This window comes from Passer montanus, unplaced genomic scaffold, assembly GCF_014805655.1.
Source record: "Passer montanus isolate IOZ18808 unplaced genomic scaffold, ASM1480565v1 scaffold22, whole genome shotgun sequence".
Classification (NCBI taxonomy): domain Eukaryota; kingdom Metazoa; phylum Chordata; class Aves; order Passeriformes; family Passeridae; genus Passer; species Passer montanus.
In genome coordinates, this window is record NW_024366815.1 from 1301691 (window position 1) to 1329078 (window position 27388).

Here is a 27388-nt window from a genome sequence, read left to right on the forward strand (position 1 = left end):
TCTCTGCTCTGTAGGGTGGCTAGCAACCTTGCACTGTGTTCAGGGGAGCTAATGCCTCTCCACTCACTCTAACTTTGAATGCCAGCTGTCCATGTTACTAGGGACATCCCAGAAACTTAAATAATGCAGGGCCTAAAAAGCAAATGAAATACCCGTTTTACAGTTTCAAGGAGTTTCTCTCCTGTTGTTTGGCTCTAACCTCTCCAACGACACAAGTTGATAGTTTAAGATAAGGCATATGGTTTCTTCACAGGCAGCTCATTTTCCCATCAGGATGGCACATTAAGTCCAATACATTCTTGGCACATCCAAGAATGCCTTGTTCTGTGCATGGAGAATGTCCTTGAGAAGTGGGGACTCTTGACCAGCAGGTGTCAGCTAAATACCAGCAGGGCAACCATGGGATCCTCACCTACTGCCATCCTGCCTGATGACAGCACAGACACTTACTGCTTCCACTGTAATTTTGGGATTTGTGCATCTAATGCTCTTCACAAAGAAGTCTCTGCTCTGTAGGGTGGCTAGCAACCTTGCACTGTGTTCAGGGGAGCTAATGCCTCTCCACTCACTCTAACTTTGAATGCCAGCTGTCCATGTTACTAGGGACATCCCAGAAACTTAAATAATGCAGGGCCTAAAAAGCAAATGAAATACCCGTTTTACAGCAACTGCTGGCATTTTTTCCAACCCACGACCCTGAGAAATGTTTCTACAGTGGTGTGATTTCCTGAGTCCTACAAAGGATCAGGAGCACTTGTTACATGTATTGCAGCAGTCCCTTGTCATCTCTCTCATAAAAGAAGTCCTCATTCCAGATAGGGCACATCCACAGGCCAGAAAGGCAGCTCCAAGTGCTTCCAGCCTTTCCAGAATCACCTCCATGACTGTGGGGCAGGAGAGAGTTGTCCAACACCACCTCCATGTCCAGCTCCCAGTGCTGAGAAGCAGTTACCCAGACACTCTGCCCCTGAAGAATGGATGACCTGGCAGCTTCACACCAGCTACACCTTTGTCATGAATGAGCTGTTTGCCCTTTAAACCCAAGCACAGACAGAACAATCATGGCATCTCATGTAGCTAACAAAATGAGGCACCACCGGATGTGTGTACCTCTTGGTGTAAAAGATGGTAAGTACCTTGGTTTATATATTCACGTTTTCAGAAATCTCTGACGTAAGGCTGAAAGATGCATCAATCCTGGTAACACATAATGTGTGCAATTGAAGTATGCCACATTAATAAACAAAATAACATTGACCACATTTAGAACTGAGCCACCGTGCACAAGTGTCCTGTACACCACAGCAATGAACTATCACTGCTATAATCTGCACCCTAACCCCACTAACCCACACTGCAGCATCACTCCAATCTTTGTCTGCCTCAATCTTTGTTCAGTTACAGCAATCGTATGAGGCCTCAGTGAGAGGCTATTTATGAGCTGGTATTCATTAACCTCCCTTGCACATTTGCACCGTTTTCAGCATTCTTATTTCTATGAAGCACAGCTCTCATTATCTACATTTTTAAGGGTTTTGTGCTGAGAAAAACCTTCCCCACAGCTATCCGAACAAAATACTCTGTTCAGACTGTTGGTTAAGTGCTTTGTTTATGATCAAATAAAACCTTAGGCCAGCTGTCAGTTTTTCTGTTTACAGCTAGCCAAAAGTATGGCTAATTGTCTGGGCAGCTGATAGCTGAATGGGGGTAGAAATGTATAAAGTCATAGAGACTGCAGTGGTGAACCCTCAGAGAAAAGTTTGGAGTCCTGGTTAAGTATGAGGCTTTGTATTGTATGAAAATCTGAGAAGAGGTGAAAATAAATGCCAGATAGCCAGAGGATTCTGAAGAAAGAATTCACCTCAGTGATGGATAACCTCCTGTGCAGGGTACGTCACTTGGGTAGGTGACATCTAAGGACTGGATCCCCACAGTGTGAAGTCTCCTGACAGCTTTTTTAGTTAGACAAGGCACAGAGGATAATCTCTTGGAGCCACACCAAAATACAGGCAGCTACAAAGTACAGTTCTACTTCTGCCTTTATGTCTCTCCAAATTTTGACTGTCGCTTTTAACCATCCAACTGTGAAGTTAAATAACCTTTCCTTACTTTTACCTTCAATGAGTAAAATGTTATAAGTATTTCCAGATTTACTGAGAAATCACAGGCACCCTGTTGTCCAGATATGGAAGTCTTGACTGGAAGCCCAGCAGTTCAGGACTATCCAAGAAGTGAGGAATGGCCTGAGACTACAAAACAGAAGAGAGAAAGGGGGTACTCCTACCCTGAGAGTTTCCCTGGATTTCTGAAGAAGGGGTATAACACAGATAGGAATAGTGCTGGAGTCCTTAGGAATAGAAAAGGAATGTAGTGCTGAGAGAGTAGCCAGGACAGTCTAAGACTAAACAAAAACAAGGCTGGTAAGAGACTCTGATAACAAACTGAATTAAATTCAAGCAGGAACACTCTGAAGTTTCTAGCTATTGTGGGAGATAATTTTGTAGATGTGAAACTTTCATTAGAAAAACTGATTCAGCCCAACAAGTAACATACCACGTCCCAACATGGGTATGTGATATCCAGACATCTGACTGCATAATCAGAAGAAATGGTGTAGATGACAACTTTTCATCAGCTTCTAGATAGAAATGGCTGATAAACTTCAGCAAAATGGTTGGGTTTTAACATCAAATTCCAAATTGTTTTTAGTGAAAATAAAAACGTCCCTTGAAACTGTCCTACAAATCCTACTTGACTAACAACAACATAAAAGGCCCTTAACTTTCAGCTACTAGGAAAAATTTTAAGTTATCTGTAAAATTGAAGCATATAAGGAAAAAAAATCAGTATTGCACAAACTTCTTCAGGACAGTTTAAAGCTACATGGTTTGTGTATATGAAAAAAAGCTCTACCCTCTAACAAATCAATTTAATTTTTCATCAGGTGACAACATTCTTTGCCAGTCCTTTGTAAGAAAGAGCTTTCTAATCTTTAACTATAGATGATCTCGCTTTAAAAACCCCACATGAGTTCTTCTTCACTTAGAACACTATTCAAAATGAGCTTGATTGTTAAGCAGTTAATTTCTGCTTGCCTTCCACCCTCCAAACCCCCTAAAAGAGCAAACATGACTCACCTCACTTAAAGGCATTATCTGAGATTTCCACAGAACAGGCTTTTTCCCACTTTTGTTTCCTTCTGGTTGCTCAAGGAAGAGTGCACCATACAGTGCAACACAAGGGGACCTCCAGGTGCTAACTACACAGAGCCAGCCTTCAACTCTTTGGAGGTACACAGGGCTTTGCAAAGGCAAGGTCAAAATGTCTGGAAGTTCCCAGAAGAGAATGACTGAGTTGTAGAGGAGAACAACTGAAGACTGTCACACAAAATATAGCAGCATTGATTTGTGTCTTCACTTTCTGGTCTTAGCTCCCTTCTCTTTGCGCAAGAGCTCTGTCATTTTTGCCACTCCATACTGCTCACAGTCAAAATACTACAACCCCAGGAGGTGTGAATGATGCTAGATGAAAAAATTCCACACTGTTCATAACTTGCTACATTATGACTCCTCCAAAACCCTTCACTTTCTTGTAAGACATGCCTTTAGTTTAAGTTTTAACAAAATTATACTGTTTAGGGGTGGTTTTTTCAAGAGGTCAATAAACTGTTTTGAAACACAGTCACTGTACAAGCGATATTCTCTCACTCATAAGAAAGTGAGCAACTTTCATAGCTGATCTACTGCAAGAACTTACTAACTGCTTACAAATCAAACGCAGCAAGCAATCCTCTTCCCCTGTTCCCTTCCTGAAATAAACAAGGTAGTTTTCTACACACAGGATCTGCTTATAAAGAGACAAAACTAATTCTAGATGACAATGTGAGAGTAAGGAGTTACATGCTATAATGGGAAAACTGTTGTAAAAAAGGAAGCGAGCGTGTGAATTTAAAACTGAACAGATAATCAAACCAGGTGTTTTCATAAGCATTTCTAAAACAGGACAAGCTAAGTCACACAAATGCTTTCTGAATCTGAAGAAGTGTTCACACAGGAAACTATTACAACTACTTAATCACGCACAAGCCCATGCTGACAAACCCCAAGTCCCAACAAAAACAAGCACAGAGAAAGAAAGTTTACAACTCAGCAAGGTTTGTTTAACTTTGACATTCCTGCTGTCAAAAACATGGCATATCAAACAGTGCAGTCACACCACTCTGAAGTAGAATGAAGCTAAAATTGGACCTGTCTTGACTGATACACTTAGTCAGATACTGCAGCTGAGTGTCTGCTGCTCATTACCATCCAGGCTGTAAAGATGGAATGATAGATGCACTGGGCATCAGGAGGTACACAGAGAACAATGTCGTGGGAGACATATGCCTGAAGTTGCCGATATTTTGTCTCAATGACTGTCCTTCTGCCTGAATGTTCTTATTTTTTTACCCAGGAATTAAACCCAAGACAATAAGGGACAATAAAAATTTATAGCTGTGTCAGATGTTTTCCTAGGAGTACATTACACCATGTAATTTGAACTTTCAGTGTTCATTCATTTGGCAACTTTAGTGTCTGGTGCCTCTTATTTTGGTGAAAACATTAATGAAATGGATTAGAAGAATAAGGTGACATTTCTATGAGTTAATCTAGCTCTTGATAAAATGGCATCTGAATACAATTTAACTTGAAGCACAACTCTATTAAAATTTAAAGAAAAAGAAGTATCATCTAAAACAAAATACACTCACTGTGAAACAAATTTGCAGACTACAAATTGCCAGTGAATTATGTTTATGTAATAATGTATCTTACCAAATCACTTAAGAACTGCTTACCTAAAAATAATAGAGAAATGCAGTTCTGGGGTATCACTATGATGAAAATAAGAATTAAAACATATGGGCTTTATTAATAATCTTTCTCTTTTTATGTCTCTCTAAAAATTCATTCACACAAAATTTATGCAAAAAACCTTAGACTGACATCTTAATCATTCACACATTCATTCACACAAATTCATTCACAAATTCATTCACACAAAATTTATGCAAAAAACCTTAGACTGACATCTTAAAGTAGTTGTCTGCATTGTCAGTGTCGATCTGATTTTCAGTTTGGTTTTCCAAATAGTATCCAGAAGCTCTTGAATCAGACTCCAAGAATTTCTGTTCCATATTTTTGTTCCAAAAATTTATGTTCCATAAATGTCATTCACATGATGATGAAAGAAACCCAAACTGGTTACATGGTGGCAATCAGAGGTCACCAACCAGCTGCAGCCAGGACCAAGAACAAAGGTAAAAGGCTACAATGTCTTATTCATTACAACAAAGACACGGACATGCTGGAGAATGTCCAGAGACAAGCAATGGAGCTGGGGAAGGGTCTGGAGCACAAATCTGATAAGGAGAAGCTGAGGGAGCTGAGGGTGCTTATCCTGGAGAAAATAAAGTTCAGGGGAGACCTCATCACTCTTTACAGCTCCCTGACAGGAGTATGTAGCCAGCTGGGAGGTGGTTTCTTCTCCCAGGTACTAGGGACAGAAGGAGAGGAAAGGGCCTCAAGTTGAGCCAGCAGAAGTTCAGGTTGTGTACTAGGGAGAAGTTCTCCAAAAGGCATGCCAAGCACTGGAAGATGCCCAGGGCAGCGGTGGAGTCAGAATTCCCAGAGGTATTTAAAAACATGTAGATATGGCACTTAGGGACATGATTTACTGGTGGACTTGGCAGTGTTGGGATAACAGCTGGACTCAATGATCTTAGAGGTCTCCTCCAACCTAAACGATTCTATGACTCTATTCCCTTAGTTTGTGTGCTGCATGTAAGTTTGTGCTGGCACTATGGAACCCAGTGGTGAAAGAAAGTGCTGAAACATTCAAAGGGTACATGTTTTATGGGGCTTTGTGAACAGGAAGAGAGTTATGAACCAGCAGGATTCAGAAATTGCCAGCACAGGTCTCTGGAGTGCCCATTAGTGCTTTAAAGTCACTTAAGCAATTTTCACAAAGGCACTCATTGCAGGCTGCCCTAACACCAAGCTCCAAGAGCTGGCAAGACCATAGGAATGGTGGACAGAGGACCAAGGCAAGGAAAGGTGCCAGAAAAAAACCCCAACAATTATGCTGGAAGAAGCAAAGGACAAGAAAGGACTACTAAAGATTGTAATTCCAAGGATTTGGGCACCGTGAATGCTTTACATGGAAGGTTTGCTCTTTACAAGTGGGTCAGACAACAGAGAATGTGATTTGCAAGCTGTGAAGATTGCAATCTGGCCTCTAAAAGGACACAGGCAGCTCAAAGGGGCCTCCACCTACTGGCTTGTAAGTCTGTGAGTGCAGCTGCAGGCTGGGTGCTGTGCCACAGGAACTGGGGAGAGTCATTCCTCTTGCACAAAAGCAACTTCAGCCTCTTATAGAATTCATGCCCACATAGGGAAGTTCACAAGACCAACTGAATCTAAGCCCAATAAATATTAGCAGTCATCTCCTCATGAAAGAGTAACTGAGAATAATCACATTTGATTCATGGATTCTAAGTAACCTCATGCATTTCCTTTTACTTCAGAAACCGGCAGCTCTGCTTTTATCAAACACCAAAGCCCCTACAGTACTGATACCTATCAAATCCTAATATGAAGAGGTATTTTGTTCTGTTCCCTACAGAACTAGAAGCTGAAAAGTAGCAAGGACTCGTGTGACAGCATAATTCTCTGCTCTGGACTGTAATGTGCTTTCTTCCACATTGGTCCATCCTCAGCCAGGGTTTCCTGAGATTTTAGCAGGGATAAACTGGTGTAGAACTGAAGGGGAGCACTTGGGCTTCCCCATGCAGAAAAACAAGAGGCTTCTGCTCACACGTGCTTTCTTGTTTAGCTCACAGAATCTAAAAACAGCCCTCTGCAAAGACCTCAGTATGTCACTGCCCCTTCTTGGAGAGGACAGACTGCTGGTCCATACTCCCAAGGGGCCCATATTGGCTTTTTCAGCCTTGCAACAACTGAGGAAGGTCTTCCTCCACACAGACACCCTTCGCAAAATGTTCCCTGTAATATCTTCATCGTGCCAAAACCAGTATGTTTAAAGGGCTTAAGGAGTACAGGTGCCTGTTTCAAACACTGTCAAGGCCACAGATGGAACTTGCCATAAGATAAATCACCACAGTGAGAACTTGAGCTAAGTGCAGAAGGGAGGAATTTGCAACAGGAAGGTGCTATTCCAGGCCTGGCGGCAGGATCTGGCTAGCACATTGTGGTTGACACATCCAGACAAAAAATTCCTCCTGTGGCAAACAGTGGAGAAGGAAACACCTGCTCATCCATGTATCACCCCAAGTTGTGAGAACACCATCTGTGACCATCCCGTGGCTCCCTGGAACTTGGGCTGTATGAAAGTGGTATTCCAGGATGCCAAGTGAAGAAGGGCCAACAGGATGGTGCTTGATCCATAGGTGGTGACTATCTTCTGCTTGATCTCACCCTCCTTTGTCCTCCCCATTCTACTTCTCTCTATTTCTCTACCTCATATTCATTGTTAAGTAAGATCCATATTGTCAACTTCAGCACATAGTCTTGTTTGCGCTTTTATTCAGACAGAAGCATCTCTCACAAAGCAGATCTTGACATATGCCCAGCACTGTTTTGCCTACTTACGCTACCCCATGCAGAATCCCAAATTTAAGTGGGTTTAAGGGCCTCCTCTAGGTCCCCAAGACCCAACCTGTGCACCACAGGAACTCCTCACTGGCTCAGCAATTCCCTTCAAGTTAATAAAGCAGAATCAGCCACTTGCATCTCTCTGTGCTTGCAAATGATGAGTACAGAGCCAGCTGGGACCAGCCGTTCCTGCCTCCTCTTCAGGAGCAATAGGAAGGAAGTCAGAGGCAAACACACACAGGCAGCACAGCACAGCTGGGAGATGCTACCACTCCTGTGATTACCCAGGCTGCTGAGTGGTCCCAGAAGAGGATGCAGCCTCTCTGCACTCTGAGACACTGCTCCAGCTCATAGCTTCACCCTCACAAAAGCTGAATCTCAGCACTTTGGTTAGAAACTATGTGTGAAAAGGCAAGGCTGATGAACTAAAGCTATTTTACATCATCCCACTAGTAAACTGTTCGTTGTCCTGATCTTACACCATTCTTTGGCACCTCCTTCCCTAACTGCACCTCTTCCTTTCCCAAAACACCAAACAACTCCCCTCATTGAATACTCGGCAAGGCTCCAGCTCAGCTGTGACCCCCAGGAGTCCAGGCATCTGAACCCCTCACACCATTTTCAGGCCAACTCTCTTTCAGATGTCAGCACTCTCAGCTCTGATGCCTCCACTGTGCTCATCAGACTCATTCTGGGCCAAAGACAGCTTGGAAAGTGCTGTTCAGCTCATCCCCCAGGAATCTCCAAACAGCTCCAAGAGTCAAAACCAGCGAGCAGATCGTTGTGCCTGTCAGACCTGCTATGACAGTGTGAATGTTCATGGCAGAGGCACAGCCCAGCCATTCCTCTCAGCAGTCAGGATCCAGCCACCCTGAGCAAGAGACTGAGAAAATTTAATGTACGCACAAAGAGTCCTGTATGCTACTTGGCTGCCATGGCAAAGAACACTGGAGTACTTCAGTGATTAGCACAAACATGATCTCATTGTGTGGGAACAGTGGTGAACATGAATATCCACAGTGTTCCACAATGAGAACAAATACCAGCTCAGCACTTACCTTACATATAAAAAGTTACATGGTGAACCAAAATACATATTGTAGAGAATACCACAGGCGTCTTTAAATAAAATTCCTCAGGCAAAGTTATTAAAGATGATCTCTTTATTTTCACCATATAGACTGACTGATTTTGCAGCTATGTTTACCATATGAGGTTTCCGAACCAAAATACATATTGTGGAGAATACCACAGGCATCTTTTAAATAAAATTCCTCAGGCAAAGTTATTAAAGATGATCTCTTTATTTTCACCATATAGACTGACTGATTTTGCAGCTATTTTATATGTTTACCATATGAGGTTTCTGCTACACATTCTGACATTGGTTTAGTATTTTCTGGGTATTTTATCATTCAGTTATTCAAATACACTCACATTTATATGAAATAAAAGTTTCTAGTTTAGCCTTCAAAAAGTACTGCTTTGACTGTGACATATTTCAAACAATCTCTTTACAGCTGTTAACAGAGAGGTTACTGAACACACACAACCAAAGGAATTGGGGTGTCTATCCCCACTATTACCCCACTGCTTTTTGTAACTGCCACCACAAAAACATTGGGCAGATTTCAACAAGACATATTTACCTACTGTAACTCCCTCAGATGTAAAAATAAGTCAAGAATTCAGATTAAAACACATGGATTTGAGAGAGTTCTCCAGCTGTAACATGGTAGTCCAGTTATGAAGCCCTAGACAGAAGTATATGACTTAAGTCTAAGCATAAAGCAGATAAAATTAATTTTTTCTTTAAAAAATGGTTCCAGATAGGAGTTTGTCTTTGTACTTGCAGATTTGACTGATTAAGAAATAATCTGACCTCAGTTGCTATTAATTTGTGTATGTATGAGGATGCATTTTCTTACATAAATTAAAACAGTATCCAGTAAAATATACATGTGGTTATTTCACTGAGCAATGGCAACGAGAATTTCCTGAGCTTACAATCAATAGGTTAAAAATTGTCAGTTAGCTGCCTTGAAATTCTGACTTAAAACACAAAAAGGCAGGAGAATGTTAAAAAAATAATCTAGATTAAGCTTCCCCCTTTTTCCATCATCTTATCTAAAGTTTATTAAGTAGGAAGACAGATCCCTGATTTTTTTCAGAACTAACCAGCAAGTATTCTCTGTGTCAGCTGTAGAAGCACCTATGGTACATCAAAGAAAATATATCATACAATTTCTTAGCAAAACACACAGAGAGATAAGGAGATGGAAGAAGTGTACTCTAAAACCAAATATAAAGCATTTGCAGTACTCCCCATAACTTTTAAACAAAACTATTTCAATCATCCAAGTAGCTGAACAGAAGGTCCATTAGGGTCCCTTCACAAATTGCCAGATTTTATTTTAGTGCTGCATTTCAACATTTTGTTTAGCTCATTGGTATAAACACATTCCTTTTCACATTTGTTTTCTCAAAAATATTTTTTCACAGCTAATAGGTAGTGTGCACTAAAAGGACTTGAGAGTGGTTCTAAAAGCTAGAAAGCAAGACAGTAATCAGTGGTTTACAAATTCTCTGAAACTCATGGGGTAAGCAGGTGTCCTTGGCTTTTAGTGAAGCAAGGGTGAGATTTGGTACTTACATTAGCTATTTTATGTGTTATTGACATTCTCAGGATTTCTCCAATGATCCCATTCTACAAACTGTACCTGCTCATTAATTCACTAAGGCTAGGTTTATAGGGGACAAACAAGAACCCTTTGCAGCACACTGCACATGGCCCAGCAGACAGATGGAAACACAACAGAACTCAGGTCATGGTGCCAGCTCCATGGGAGACTCAAGAAAAAACAGCCTTTTCTGAGACCCCCATATTGCCAGAGCCATCTTAGCTGCAGCCTTCACCCCTGCAGCTTTTGCACCCCCAGTGTAACCCTCTCTACACACAGGATGCTCAGCTCTCCCCTCTGTTTTCTTTGTGCAAAGCAGCAAGCTGGTAGCCAACTGCAAGCTCAGAAAGTTCTGCAGACCCAGAAGAAACAGAAACCTCCATGCTGAGGAGGGTGTGTAAACCACATACTGGACCACAAAGGGTGATTAGAGAGCAAATAAAGCAGACCTGTGCTTCCAATGCAAAGGGCACTCCAACACTGTCTGACAAACACATTTCGTCTGACAGCTACGTCTGCTCCACTGTCCTGCTCTCACCTCAGGATCTTAGAAATAGGGCAGTGCCAAAACAATTTCTGTAGCAAGACCCAAGCCTAAAGGAGAAGCATCTCTAACCACTTCACCTGCTACCACTGAGTTTTACTGTGTAAAAACCTTAAAAATTACAAATCAGTCTAAAGATGCCAACTGATAGTAATATTCAGAAATAATTTACCTGAACTAGCAGAGCAAACAAAGAGGTAATGCCACTTGTTTTATAAGAGAACTAATTAGCTGTTCTAATGGACTGCACAAGCCCTTAGGTTTGACTCGTAATGTTACATTTACAGGACTTAAATTTCAACTGTTTTTTTCCCCCCTTCCTTTTTCTGAAATTATGAAGAAAACAGCACTTTTTCCAGACATCACTCAAAACTATCATGACTTATTTTCATTATGAGAGGACTGTGAGGAGCAATGAGCCATTTTGTGTGAATAAGGGTGAAGGCTGGAGAGAATGCCTGGATCCTATTCCTTGCCACATCAGCTATCCTTAGAAACATGCAAAATAAATACACATTTCCATAAAATGCTGTAGGCCATTCAGTCCTCTTGTCACCTTCACGTGAGATGAAATTTGAAAGGAAAATGGGGAAGGGGATAGCATTGACAGACAGGTATCAGCTTAGAGAAATTCTGTGCTCCATTTTCTCCATCTCTCAGTCCTCTTGCACTTATCTGAAGACCTTCATGCTTGAAGGTATGCTGCAGACACAGAGGCCACGCTCTCAAGAAAGCACCTCATCAAATAAACATTCTCTGCACCAAAGTTCATTATTCATGAACAAGAGCTACTATAGTTCACCCATAACTCGTGAAATTTGACATCTCAGTTTTAAATGTTCAAACCACAGTTCAAGAAGTGTAAAGTACCCCAACTAAACTAATGCATAATGTCTGTGATGTGAGAGAGAAACAGTTATAGAAAGATGAACAGAATAGTCTTTGAAGTGGTAGTTAAACAATGACTTTTAATTAGTTTGGTTTCGGTTTAGATTACTAATAAAAATAAGAGAAAGGCAGTCTGGAATTAATCTCAAAAGCAAATTATATTCTTTCCAGGTTTGATATGATATCATTAACACTGCTTATGCCATAACCCTCTTATCCCTGGGCTTACACAACAGAGTTCATTTGGCCTTTCTCTGGAACAGCTGTTGTTTTTTTCCATTCCATTTCTCCACTGCATTTAAAATACCAAATCACACCAGTGTGCTCAAAGAAAAAAGCACATGTTAGCATTTTGAGGGGCCTCCTTGTCCCTGGCTGAGGCCAAATGTCTTGTATATCAGATGATGTTACTAAGCAATACAGCCTTCAAAGGCTCAGGCTCAGCCTCAACCCTGCGGTGCCTCTGCCACAAACATCAGCACTTTGAGCACAGCTCAGCAGATGAGAACTTCTCCCCTGAAGAAAGGAAGGGGTTGATCAGTCACCAAAGTGAATTGTGCAAATATGATGTCTTGAAAATCTTAGACACACCCTGCTGTTAACATTTTCTATCCTTAGAAGCAAGTCCTGATAACAACATTTTCCAGCTTCACAACATTTTGAGAGATGACTGTTGAGGTTCTCCTGTTCCAAGCTGGCACACAAGATTTCATTTGTCTGACCTCTGACCAACTGAAGAGGCACCTGTACACAGACAACAGACACTAAAGCAGCAGAGCCGACTTGGTCCTGCAGCTGGGGAGAGCTGACAGAGGCATCTGTGGACTCCTAGAAGGAGCAAGAGGAGGAACAGCATAAATCACATCACCTCAGGGGAGGCAGCCAACAGCATCTCTGAGGTGAGAGGTTAATAACTCCTGCCCCCAGCTTGCATGAGCTACCCTGCTGGGGTAACACCAGCTTCAGGAGAGCTGAAGTGAACACCACTGCTGGGCTAATAGATGTTTCCAGTTTCAGCCAGAGTTTTGAGGGTGACTTTTTCTTTTGATTCCAGTTTCCTATTTAGAGACTGACTGTCAGAGGCACTAAAACCTGCTGGATGTCATCAGACCATTAATTTGTTTGCATTTCTGTCATGCATGGACTGGAGGTTCACCAGTAACACCAGCTTTAATTAACTGAACTCCCTGTGTTCACTACCTACAGAAAATTATGCCAAAATCCTTCACAGACAGGAGCAATTGGGGCTTCCATACTCAAATGCCAAGCAGTTTGAAAGCACTTGCTGAGAACTGGGTATGAACTTTGAAATTTTTACTCCTGTGGGAAGAGAATTAAACAAAGTTCTGCCAACAAACTGAGCCCCTGATTTTTGGGTTTTTTTTTTTAAATGACAATTTCGTTTTTTATTTGCGAAAATTCTCTGTCTCCTATTCTCACCAGGAAGCCTTACAGATAATAAAGATATGTAAATGCATTGGACCAGAAAGAGGGAAAGATGCAGGTTTGCCTGAAAGAAACATCCAGAGAAAGAAACATTGCATTCATCACAAAACAGTATTATTAATTATAGCTTAAAGAGAGAAAAATATCCAAAAAATAGATAATATAAAAAAAAACCAAGTTCCAACCCTAAGCTGAGGAAGAGGTTGTTTAGTAATTAACTCCCCAATATAAAGGTTATCTCTACTTGGACAACTTTCAGCTGCCAGTTGATGCTACCCGACTTTGCAGGAAACTCCCTTCTTTTACTGCCCTTCTTCCCTGTGACCTCCCTGACAGATGAAATTTCAACTCTCTCATCATCTTCCAGTTATTCTGAGCAAGACCTGACTGACAGAAGCACCTCACCATGGGCAATGGACGCAGCTGGGAAGTTGAAAAGAAAATGCCATAAAGCAGAGAGTGCTTCTAGCTGGAGAACATCAGGCAAATAATGTCATGCAAAACACACAGAAAATGACCCCTTGTTAAAACCACAGAATTTGAAGGAAGAGTTTGATTCAAATCCAAAACCTCCACAGAGCTGAAGGGAACCCAGACAGGGGGCTCAACCAACAACAGTGCAGATCAGAGAGGAAGGACCTCGATTCAGCTTGTTTGAAAGTTTGGGCGGGCAAGAAACTTGCTGCTAATTTCAACTTTGGCAGAATGCGAGACAGGCTGACATTGTTTTTTCACTGTGTTTTAAAAGTAATTAAAATATAAAAATATCTCTCTCTGTACCTTCAACTCAAAAGCTGTTCTACAGAAGAGCAAAATATTAGACCAAGACATTTTTACAAGGAAGACTAATAAAGGACATAAAAGACATAAAAGCTTTATTTCGCACAAACATTATTTTTGGGACAGTGTTTCTTGACATTGATTAGAATAGTTTAGAAGAGACTTTCTGCAGGAGTCTAATTTATGTGTACAAAGAACTCATCACTGCTGTTTAAAGAGCACAGGAATACCTATTTTTATTCAGCTAAGACACCTTATTACATGCTGTTTGTTGAGATAAGTTTAGGTTGAGTATTTGCAAGAGAAGAAAACTTGTTAAGTCTAAATGAGATCGTGGGGGGAAACACATCAATATTCTCTTCTGTGGTCTTTCATAGAGAAACCTGGACATGCAAGAAAACAGTTCCACAAAATCTTCAAACAAATGCAGTATTTAAGGGCAGAAACTAAAAACATTTTCTATACCTTTCAGCACAGCAATCTTCTGTCCACCTTTTTTTCTGCATAAAGATGGAATCTTTGGGATAATTCCATTTATTAGGACAAAAAATGTGTGAACAGCACATCTCCAACCTGTTATTTACATACAGTTTATTTCAGGACAGTACCTAAATAGCACAGGGGTGCAGGATATCTGTGCAGCCCAAGCAATTGTGCGTGGTGTGGGATAAATGCAAATGGGGCCTCACTTATCCCTAAAAAGTACGGAGCTTACGAGTTAACTGAAGTAGTAGTGGATAGAAAAAATAACCTCCCAACTTACGCAGTTCCTCTCATTCCCAACTAACTATAAAGCTAAAACCTATGCTTAGAGGAATATTATGAATGCCTTTGAGGTACAATTGCTCCAAATGTTCTGTCCACCTTTTTTCTGCATAAAGAGGGAATCTTTGGGATAATTCCATTTATTAGAAAAAAAATGTGTGTAATCTATATGACCTTTCAGTGAACAGCATTTCTCCAACCTGTTATTTACATACAGTTTATTTCAGGACAGTACCTAAATAGCACAGGGGTGCAGGATATCTGTGCAGCCCAAGCAATTGTGCGTGGTGTGGGATAAATGCAAATGGGGCCTCACTTATCCCTAAAAAGTACGGCGCTTACGAGTTAACTGAAGTAGTAGTGGATAGAAAAAATTACCTCCCAACTTATGCAGTTCCTCTCATTCCCAACTAACTATAAAGCTAAAACCTATGCTTAGAGGAATATTATGAATGCCTTTGAGGTACAATTGCTCCAAATTGTCTCCTCAAACACACAAAATGGATCCAAGTTCAGGGACACAAAGAGTAGAGAACACAGCCACAAGCAAGGAGTGAGCAAGCATCAAGGACATAGTGTTTCATGCAGAAAAACTGAACTCAGACACCTGTTTAAAGTGGGTCATCTACAACACGAGGCTCATCCAGGATATGCAACTCCAGAGAAATTAATTTTAGACACTGAGCCCGTATCAGTTCATCAGCCCCACAGAAGAAGTCCAGCACTTCTGAGAAGAACTGTAAATCTGTGATCTGCCCAGAAATAATAAGGTAATTGTAGTTTCTTATTGGAAGGTTCACAGGGAACTTAGTATGACTGAGAAATCTTGTCCTAACCAGACTGAAGGCTGAACATATTTTCCAATACTACTTCGTTAATGGATCAAGTGTTCTGACCAAATTTTCAAACTCCTGCATCAGAAACATTTAACCAAATGCAGCTTAGCTTTCTGAGTTTGCTATTTCACCTCTGAAAATGTGGTTTACAATTAGTCAAGGCTATTGTTGTTCTACGAAAGAGAAAGGGATGGATGTGATATGTAATAGTTTAAAGTGTACTATTTCTCTCTAAATCAATACTGCAGTAACTCAATATTTATATTCCCAAGGCATTTGTTTACCAAATCAATTGCTAAACTCAAAAAGTGCAATAGCATCACACACAGTTTGATAAGGAAAACACCAGGTATAGAGCAAGAGCACAATATATTCCTCTAAGACAGTACTCAGTTAGACATGCTGAATTAAGTTAGCTTGGATGCAGACTGAGACTCCTCAATCTGATGAGCAGTTAAACAAATTTTCAACGAAGACATGGAAGAGATCACAGAGGAAAGTGAATGCAATAAGCAAGCATGGTGTAGCAAACACTATTTCTTTCCAGTGGCACAGTGATTGAACAGAAAGACTAGTGAATCACAATTAAAAAAAACTTCTCCCTACTTACAGGTTTGATTCATATTATTTGGAAAATGACTCGTCACAGAACTTAAACATTTATTCAGTCTTTGAATGAGGTAGCGTATATGGTGGCGACAAGTAACAATTATGACCTTAGAACAACAATTCTGTGTTGCCAGATTTTTGTTCCCCACCTCCTGCACAACACAAGCATTTAGGAAATTCACTGTGCTTCAGTTAATAGAAGCAAGTGAAATACCAAAAGTAAAATTCCATCAGAAAAGAGAAGAAAATGAGAAAACAATCAGGGATAGGGAAAGGAGGTGCCAGCACTCTGCCAGCATTTTACCATCTCAGGCCCTTGCTCAGCACAAACTTCAATCCACTTGGGTAAACCTCTAGCTTTGACTCCTCACCCATTTAACAGAAGAGGAAGAATGGCAGAAAATACAGTATTTTATTCCTTTCTCCTCTACCTGTACTGAGAGGAACTAAAAAAAACCTCCCATGTATTCCTGAAAACCAAAAGAAAGTTAGAATCTTTTGGTTTCATTCCATGAAGTTGTCTGGGGAGTGGGGAAGTGTTTTGATACCAGTTAGCAGCAACTGTCACACTATCTGCTGTGGTGAACCAATTCTCATGTCTTTATTTCCCAGGTTCCCCACCTCTGAAATGCTAAATATTGCTGTCCACACAAGGAGGCACTCACTTTTTTCATTTCAGAGCAAACCGTTTCAGAGATGATACTCTGTGTTCTTTTGCAAGCTGCTTGCTTCGTTGCTCCCGCTTTAAAATAGAGGTCATTGTGACTGAATGTCCCTATTTGCTCTTTTTTTCATGATAAGCATCTCAAAAACAGGTTAGAAGAGCCAGTTGTAGGAAGAAGAGCCATGCAGGGAGAAAGATGCTCTTCCTTAAATTGAGGCTGAATTAACCTCAGTTACTAAATTTCAATGCCCAACTTACCATCCCATAAATAATTGTCTCCATGTCCTGGAGAAACCAAGCTAATTAAGTTGAATTATAACTGATGTGATTAAATACAGGATAAACAAATACTGGGAAAATATCAGCAACTTTTTTAAAAAGTGACAGAAGCCACAGAGCCTCTACCAGGTGTTCTAAACTTACAACCAAGAGTTCAAGCAAAGCTGCTTACATTGGCCACAATATCCTTCTAAAACAAAAGATATGTTATTGCTTGAGAATAAAACATTGTCCTGGGGTTTCTCCCCTTCCTTATTTCAAGTGATTGAACAAAATATTTCAGTGTTAAGAGTCAGTATTACTAGTTCATCCTGTACACCTTGCAAGCATAAAAACTGAAAAGAAGCCTTTGACAGTATCAAGTTAATCATCAAAAAGCAAGACCATGATTGAATAAAGTCCTATAGTCAGACAGAGGATACTTAAATTTTGAATGATGATGGAAAAACTGTTAAGAAACAATTTTGCACAGACAATGTTGCTCTGCTCCTTTAACTCCCCCTCTCCTCCTCCTCATTTCACACAACAGCCAGACTCTTCTCTCCTTTCTTTCACTCCAGCTTCATTCCATCACAGTTACAATTTTGGGGTAAAATTGCTCCAAATGAAAAAAACTAAGTTTCAAGATTTGTAACTTCTCTGCAGACAAGGAGCTGGAGGCCCATGTCAAACCCAAACTAATCCTAACTTCAGATCTATCAAATACTTCAATGGCAAAATGAGGATAAAATACATAACAATTTTTTGTACACCTAAACCTCCAATTAAACATTCTCAGAGATCTACTTTAATACCCCAAACCTTTCACACCTTAGTTACATTTCACAGCCTTCTGCAGGAATCACTGGGTTGCAATCTGAATAAACTTAACTGCCTCACCCTCTGAACAACAGCAATCTGTCCTTCTCTCCAGCCCAAGAAAAAGAAGAAGTCCATCTGTTTGCTCCAGTCCCCTCCAAGCAGCACTTATGAAGAGCTTCACTACAATACAGCATTTTCACTCACAATATCTTGTTTTGAAGCTCACAAAGAAAAAAAACAAAAACCGACATAAGAGATCACTTCTTTTACAGTAGAAGGTAGGATAATTTCTCTTTCCTTACATTGTATCTTAGACCACTGTCAAGTTTTTAAAATCACCTGTTTAGAAGAATAAAACAAATTCCCAGATCCTCACTTTCCTATCCTGTGGGCACAAAGGATTACAGAGGTTTTTTTATAAGGCATAGGGACACTTTTCATTTATCTTTGCTGCTACTTCTCACACATATTTCAAACGGTACAGTGAGACAGGTGCTATCAGAATCCAGTATTGTTATGCTACTTTCAAGATTAGTAAATCAGTTCTGCATGCAGCTAATGACTGAGTCAGCTGGCATTTGCCTGAGCAGCAACGGAAGTGTGCAGCACAAACATAAGTTTTAATTTACGTAATTTACTGCAATGATTTTTCTCCAAGTATCTGAAACGGTTTAAAGATAATACCAATTATAAAGTAATTAATGTAATTATTGCAAGACTACAGGAAAGTCACTGATTCTAAAGCATTATTGCATGTAGGCAAGACAAGTAATAGGCAGGTTGGACCCTGGATATTCATGCAGTTGTTACCACAGTAAAACTTAAGTTGTTGTTGCACAAGGCTTCTTGCAAGAGACACAGATCTTGCATTAATAGAAAAAAAAAACTACACCTGGAAAAAGACTGCACAGGAGATTAGCAGCCTCTACCTATTTCCTCCTGTAGTAATTACTTTACTTTGATTTTGTCTGTACAACTAGTCTTTATATTCCTTGCCTGACAGGCAGATTAGTTTCTGACCAAAAGATTTCTAATATCACCACTCAACTCTGTGCACTGACTCATAAGCATAGAGGTGATTCAATTTCTTCAAGCAAAAATCACCACTAAACTTTAACCTGAACACGCACCAAGCATAAGTCACAGAAATAACACAAGCATCTCCGTTTAATTTTAAAAAGTCTAACAAACACAGAGCTCAAATAAACAAATGCAGACACTTTGCATAATGAATCTCAGCCCACAAGGTTAAAACAGCTGAACACCAGTTCCTATAAGACATACTTAGGCAACTCTAAGACAACATCTCTATAAGACAACAATAGGCAACTCTTTAACAGCTAAGGCCCAGCTCAGCAGTTGCTGAGGGCTGAAAACACAAAATTGAGTTTAACCTATAAAATATAATTAATTTTTACAATTAACTGTGAACTGCAAACTGAAAATGTTTTGTCTTGAAGTGATACCAAAAAGCATTATTCTAAGCTACCTGTGATGTCCTATGGGTGTACACAATTTCTGGCACCAACCCCAAAAGCATGAAGTCCATGAAATCCTGAAAAGGTGGCAGAGTGAACTTACTAACTTTAAAAGTTATTTGTGCACAAGGTCTTCACTAAAGCCTAAGTAGCAAATACATTTGGCACAGAAAGTAAGAATTGCATCACTTTCCCTTTTTCTTGTATACTTCACTTCTAACAACGTCAACTGGTCTGACAACGTGCAGTATCAATAGAAGATGACACTGAATTCTTTCTTTCTTCTACCCCTGTTGGAAAGCTGGTTACTCAGAAATGAGATAACAAAACACAGAATGGGTTGGTTTGGAAGGGACCTGAAAGAACATCTAGTGTCAACTCCCTGCCATAGGCAGGGACATCTTCCAGTAGACAAGGCTGCTCAGAGCTTCATCCAGCCTGACCTTCAACGCTTCCAGGGATAGTGCATTCACAGCTTCTCTGAGCAACTTGTTCCAGAGCTCCACCACCCTCAAGACAGAGAATTTTTGGCTAATATCTTATCTAAATCTACTCTCTTTCATTGTAAAGCCATTTCTCCTTTTCCTTTCACTCCAAGTCCTTGTAAAAAGTCTCTCTCCATTTTTCTTGCAGATTCCCTTCTGATACTGGAAGGCCACAATTAGTTCACTCCAAAGCCTTTTTTTTCTCCAGGGTGAAAAATGCTCCAGTCCTCTGACCATCTTGCTGTCCCTCCCCTGGGCTCACTGCAGCAGGTCCCTGTCCCTCCTGTGCTGGAGCCCAGCTCTGGATGCAGTGCTCCAGGTGGGTGTCAGCAGAGCAGAGCAGAGGGGCAGAATCCCCTCCCTGCCCTGCTGCCCACGGGGCTCTGGATGCCGCCCAGGACATAACACACAATTTAAACATTAAGGCCTTTTGAGGATTCTAGTATTGTCATATGCTGTCACACAAAGGGAAAAAATATAATGATGGAAATTATTTTACCCCCATATGTTTCTTCACACTGATTCTTTAACTTGTATGACAGCCAAGATTATGGTTTGGTTAAAAGCAGATATTACCTCTAAAAGCTGACTGTTAAAAAAGAAACATAAATTATAGCTGACTACTTTGTTAGTTCATAAGGCACTATCTTTGTTTGCCTGCAATACAAGTAACATAATATCACCAGAAATAATTCTATCACTTTGGAATGAGTAACATCAGACAGAGAGTTTAAATTGACAAGTCTATTACAGCAGACTTAGCTAATCTAAGAGATGCAAGGAAGTTATGCTCTTTTTTACAGTGTCCAGGTACAGCCAGTCTTTTTCTGTTTCATTCTGCATGACTTTGAAGAAAGATACAAGAGGCAAAAAGTGAGAGGTAGAAAGAAAATAAGCAGACCACACAAAGCAAGCACACAACATGTTCCCAAGGATCTTCTATCTTCTCTCCACACTTAAAATTACTGCATCCAGATGTTATTTCATCATATTTCACTTCATCCATAAAAGAAACCTGGAAGAGAGTAGGCAAGAACAACTTCCTCATTCTTCACAGTCAAATCTAAACTATTTTCTCTTGTCTAGCCCAGTAGACATCAGAAGAAATGAAAATTCAAGGAGCTATTTGAAATTGACACCAGTATAAACATCACCTTTAGACACTCCAGTTTTTGTCAAATGCAGCATTATTTTCTATTAAGTAGATATATATTTTTACTTGATGAATAATAAAATGGAGCAGCATTCATATTAATTCTTATGGCTTCCACTTTACCTTCCCAGTATCACAGAAGACTGAGTAACTTCCCCATCAACTTTCTCATGTTTTTCCCCTGATACCATTTTGCACTACCTTGGGACAGCAAGCAAAAAGTGCACTTCAGGTCTATAACCAGAAATATAGGGGGGTCAAGTTGTTCTTTACTTCTTTAATTTACCAATCCATATCACACAGCAGTCATGATTAGAGATGAATAATTTCTACATTCCTCCTTTAATTTTCGATTCCTGGAAAGGAACCAACTTCTCTTAAACCCCTGACCTGTGAAAGACAGAAACACATTCCTGTGTATTCTGCAGCTCTATTTGTACATAACTCGGGCCTTAGGTCACGTAAGTAATTACGGATTCATCCCTACCTTGCCTTTCTAAAGTTTGGTGCAGACTCAGATTTATGGCCTCAAACATCAGAAAACTAAAACAAAATATGTGCATTCTTCATGTGAAATTAATCAATTAAATTCTTTAACTAAATAAAGGAACTAATTATGTAATTATGAGATTCCAACTACCCTCTACATATAGTCTTCACTTCCATCATAGTGTACTAGTTTGTTTTCAAAAAAGACATGATCCTGAGTATCACTGCACAAATATTCAAGCTATTTTTACTTCCACTAAAAAAAAATCTTGCTCTTGATGCCCTGTACTTCACTTTCAGAATAACTAAATAAAATTCTTTCAATAATCTGCTAACAATCACAGAAAATCTAGAAACCCTAAATTTAAACCATGGACTAGATAGGAGTTATTTTATGTTGAAGACAGAACTTGCATGGAGTGAGAACATTTTATTAAAAATAATGCTGACTGCAAATCTTTTTATCCCAGAACTCCCCAAGAATTCAAGTTTCAAACTCACTGAACAGTTCTGGTTGGAGAAAAATTGAGGGGCAGAAAGGATCAATGGCATGAAAAACATATCCCAGTAGTCATAAGGAATATTTAACTGTTCAGAAAGGAACACAGATGGGTGGCTCCTGTGGTGTTTTGATTGAGATGCTCTCATTTTGCATAATCTTTTCATACAGAATTTTAAAAAGCCTGGCAGAAGGAAAGGCACACACCACTGGAAAATAGTTGCTTAAAAAGATTCAGAAAGCAAATAGGCTGAAATCCAGCAAAATTAGTACCATTCAGTCCACATGCTCGCTCCTTTTCCATCAGGATGGCCCGTCTTCTCCTTAAAGGACTTTGAAGGTTATTTGCACCATAGATAATATGGGGATGGGGTGTTCCCTCCTTCTGTGGATGCTTTTTAATGGGCTCAATGAAGTAATCCCCATGGGGCAGATGGAAATATCCAGTCTGAAAATAAGCACAAAAGAGTTAATCTCTTCTGCTCAGTACTAGAAGACAAAAATAAATATACTCTTCATACCACCAACCCCAAGCTTTCCTCACAAGCTATTCATTACTCTGGAGAAATAGAAACACAACAGGTTTTCAGTATTTATTCTGCTGCATACATCTAGGCTGTTTCACACCTCACATTCATTACAGTCCAAAGTCAAACAGAAAAAATATCTCCTTCCTAATAACCTGAAACTGAGTCAAAGACTCTCATATTTTTGCAAAGCCAGTAAAAGGTCAAAAGCTGATTTGACGAACATGATGCACAAGGAAGAGCTGCATCTTGTTCTTCTGGTGTTTTGCATCCATTCCCCAGAGATCAAGACTGGAATAGAAGCTGTTTCATAAGTGCAAATCGAAATTCTGTTCCCAGCTGCAGTCCCAAAATCAATTACCCAATCCATCAGACGGGCTGGACTGTGTGGTCCAAGTTTGTCTCAGACCATAAAACCTCAATGGCCCCCAGGCCAACACTACAATGGAAGCAATAAGTTTTTCATGAATTAGCAAGCCATTAAGAACATCCAGTACATCAGAGAAAAAGGCTTGCAACATGTTGAAACTTCAGTATCAGCCTCCCTGCTTTGCCTAAGCTACAGGGCCCTTGATACCCATCTGGACTGCACAGGATCCTTGTACTCTTCACTCTGCCATGATCCAGGACTCAACTCCAACCAGGCATGGCCTCGGTCCATGGTGCCTCAGCAGTCTGGCAGGGACTGCAAACATTGCAAAACCACTGTACTGTCCTTCCACATCAAGATATATGGAGCAGTATTAGATCTAAAAGCAGTGGATCTACTGACAACCCAGACCACACTGGATGGGACAGGAGGCTGGGGTATTCCAGTCTTATGGAATCAGCTCTTTCTTGCTGTGGTCAGTGCACCCTTCTTAGCCTATTCTGGAAGAGGGAAAAAAAATGCACTAACAGTCTGTTCCTGCAGCTGATGTATTCAAACTGAATGGCAGACAAATTTTCAAATCTTTTTAAATATTCCAAAGCCTTAGAGTTTCTCTGAATAGTTGGGAAAGCCAGCATGAGGTTAAGGATATGAAAGAAATCGTATGAATGGAAGAAAAGCACTCTTATGAAACTATAAAATAATAATATTTTATAATCATTATAATCAAAATAATAATTATTTTATAATCATTATAGAATAAGTGTCTCTCATAGGAGACAAGGGGCAGCTCAGTGAGATACCTTCTGCCTCCACACATATTGCCAGAGGGCCAATACATCCCACAGCAAACTTGTGCAAACAAATAACTGTGACTGTCATTTTACAGTTTACCCAACAGTTCTGAAGCTCAGAAACTCTTTCTTTCCAATTGAAGTCAAAGTTTTAAAGCCAGAGGTTGGTGTTGGTTTGAAGCTGTGTTTATACTCCTAATGCATCAAAGGTTCAGGACTCACAGTCATATGTGTTTGCTCATCTGGGATTAGAGCTACTGCCTGTATGGATTTTGTTTCATTTTTAAGAAAAAATAGATTGAGACTTCTGATTATTAAACAACACACAAAAAAATGCTTATGTTTCTTATTAAATGCTTATGTTTCTTTTTAAATCATAAATCAAGGCACAGGATCAGAGCCACACACAGAAGCAGACACGTTTTATCCATGTTTACGTTGGATAAAACTTTCAGGCAAGAGTGAATCCATACAGAAAGAATGCATCTACAGTGGTCATAACAGGAAATCTGTGATGTGGCTTTCCTCATGCTCCTCAGGGAATCAATACACCTTCACAAATCCTTGCCCATTCCTTCTCATTCCACAGGGTTCAATCTTGCCTGGATATTTGTAATTTGTGATGGGATTATTTGATTATTTTATGGGGTTTTAAGACAGTTGGGACCAGGAAGAACTAGCCAGCTTCATGTGCAGACCTTGATTTTTGAAAGCAAATGGCAATAGTTGCCAGATTATTGTGTCAATGTCTATCTTCAACACGAAAGGCCAGACAATTCTATAAAAGGTGGAGCAAGCCTATCAGTGGTAACCTCAAGCTCCCTCATCATTGCCTGCATGTTAAAATTCAGCTGTCTATTCAAGCTGTATGGAGTAGGGGGAAAAAGCAAAACTTCATTATATGAATGTGACTGTAAAGCCTATTTCCAGCACATTGAGGCATTCCAAAAGCTTCCACAGACTTCCACAGACTTACTGAACTCTTGCTCTGCATTTGCACTTTCACCCAGCACAGGCTATCCACCAACAAATTAAATGCTGACGCTAACTGAGACCAAAGCATAAAAAGACCAATCTTCACATTAAACTTACTTCAAAGCACTGAGGACTGGCAAATTTCCCTTTGCTGATTAAATACATCTTTAGTTTTACTCTTCATAGCTGTTCTTTTCTGACTCACAAATATAACAGCAAGGAATTTTCATTTAACATCCATCAGATTTCAAGCTATGTAAATACAATATAAGCTTTTTCTGAGCTTCACCTGCTTTTGAGTGCATTCACACAGCCCCAGAATACACAAAGGAGGGAAGTTATGAAAGCCTCATCAGAAAAAAGCCATTCATATTTACATTAATGAAAGGGTTATCACCACAGAAGAAAATGACTGCAGAGAAGCCTTCCTCATTTGAACTTCCTCATGAAAAGCTACCATGTAATACAGCAACAGACAGGGTCAGAAAATAGGGGTGGAGAGTGTGTGTGGGTGTGGGTGTGTGTGGGGGTGTGTGTGTGTTTGTTTGTTTGGGGGTATGTGTTTCCCTCAAAGCCAACAGGTGAAAAATTTACAAATCTACCACAGTATTTTTTATGAGCTGTTGTTCTCCCCTCTTTCAAATCTCACTCTTTGCCCTCAGATTCTGACATGCTGTGGCTGCAAATGTTTCCCATACTGTATTTGGCAGTGCTGCTACATCATTTCATGGGATTTTTAATTCATGTGCCTCATTATTTTGACACAAACAGCTCCTTGAACATATCACATCTCCTACATTGCATGTCGCTTGCCAAAAGGACACTGATGATCCTGGAACACCTCTTACTTAAAAGTTTTCAGCCAACTGTTTTGATTTTCAGTAGAATCTGCATTTTACTGTGGAAAGCACATAGTTTTCACATATTTCTTTTGGTCAAAAGCTCAGGAGTTTGTCAAAATATATTTTCTGGCATATTTTTTTCAATCAGTTCTACGTGGGAAGCTGAAGCTGAGTCCTGTGGGAAGGGAAAGAGCAGCTTTACTCTTGGCTATGGTTTTGAAATTGCAATACTACACCAGACAGGAGGGCCTAGAATTAGTGGGTGTTTGTTGGGAGAAAAAGGGAGGGAAAAAACAACAATGTGTAGTCCAAAGTTACAATAACAGTACATTGACAATAATGCCAAAAAAAATCACATCTGTAGTGAGAACAGTGAGTAACTCCATGAAAACTAAACAATATTTCTGACAGGTTTCAAACAATAATTTTGACAACAGGACAGTGACAGAATCTGAAAATACTGCAACTTTTAGAAGCAACATGGAAGAAGATTACAAGATCTGGGTTTTACCTTTAGGTACGTTGCTCCAGGTGCTTATTAAAATTGTAATACATGGTAAGAAAAACTATGTTTGAATAAAAGAATTAAAGAAAAAATTGTGACATATGAAACATGGATTACCACAGAACTGCAGCTGCAAATAATCTAAACTGAGCTGATGAAGTAAACTATCTGTTAACATTACACGCTAAATTTATTTTAGCTAATCACTTAGTTCCTTTCTGTATGTCCCTTTTTCCCCCGGGATCTTTCTTTTTGAATTTCTCATCTATTCCATTTCAGCAAGAAGAAAAACCTAGCACCCAGATGAGATTTTTCACTACATCCTCATACCAAACTAGAAAAAAAATACACCAGCCATGATGTTGCTGAGAACAGAAAGAGCTTGGGCTATTTAGGTACTGAGTAATTTGATGAAAAACTTTCATGAACACCACCCACTATAACTCTTACACATTTTTACAGAAAAAAACCTATGCTTTTAGCACAACTTAGTGAAGAAAGTGTTGTGATACTGAAACACAGCCTTGTGGTTTAACACAGCTTTGGTTTGAAATAAAAATAGCTTATTTTTATGACAAAGTAAGTGAAAGAACAGAATACTGTAATTCCATTAGATTTTACATACTTTTGTCACACTTGCTGTAATATTTTAGGAACTGACAGAAAAATGGCCAGAGGTGCAAAGTTATGCCCTGAACAATGTGAGCTCAGAAAGTTCAGACACAGAGCATGGGGGGGGAAAAATAGCCAAATTTACAGCAAGATGGACTTTTGTGGAAGAAAATAAGGTATCTGGAGAGGAAGGATTGTCTGACATCCCCCAGTTCCCATGTTGCTATGGGACCTATGAGTTCTGGATACTTCAGAGAGAGGGGTCTTTCTGGCTGGGAGCACATCCTCTGCCAAGGAGAGAAGTCAAGTCTCCAAGGCCATGTCTATCAGCTACCATACAACTACTTAAGATACACAATCACTCAGAGAGACTTGGCAGAGATCAGTCCTCCAGGTTATAGCACCAGCTTGATGTTGACCACACTCAACTTCATTTTTTTCTCTTCACTCTTTCTGGATAAGGTTATCTAGGATAAGTCTTAAGAAGCTAAGGCATTAAAACACCCCACCTGTTATAAAACATGTAAGAGAAGCAAACAATCCAAAATATGCATCTATTTGCCCCTCAGCTGTGACACAGATACAGTTCATTAAATAATTCCGAGTCAGGTGTCACTTCTATGGACCTTGAACTCACTCTAAGCTTTGCACAGAATCTGAAGCAGCCTAGGTACATTCATTTCTACTGAAGGAAATTCTCTGTGAAATTAATCT

General features: G+C 39.9%; 1 protein-coding gene across 1 annotated transcript in view; it reads right to left on the reverse strand.

The window, feature by feature from the left end:
* The window catches only part of ADAMTS12 (ADAM metallopeptidase with thrombospondin type 1 motif 12), a 149335-nt gene that overhangs the window by 72564 nt on the left and 49383 nt on the right, over positions 1 to 27388 (reverse strand). The window contains exon 3 of the mRNA XM_039709900.1: positions 22323 to 22497. Within this exon, the coding sequence (XP_039565834.1) occupies positions 22323 to 22497 (175 nt within the window). The remainder of the gene's footprint in view (positions 1 to 22322; positions 22498 to 27388) is intronic.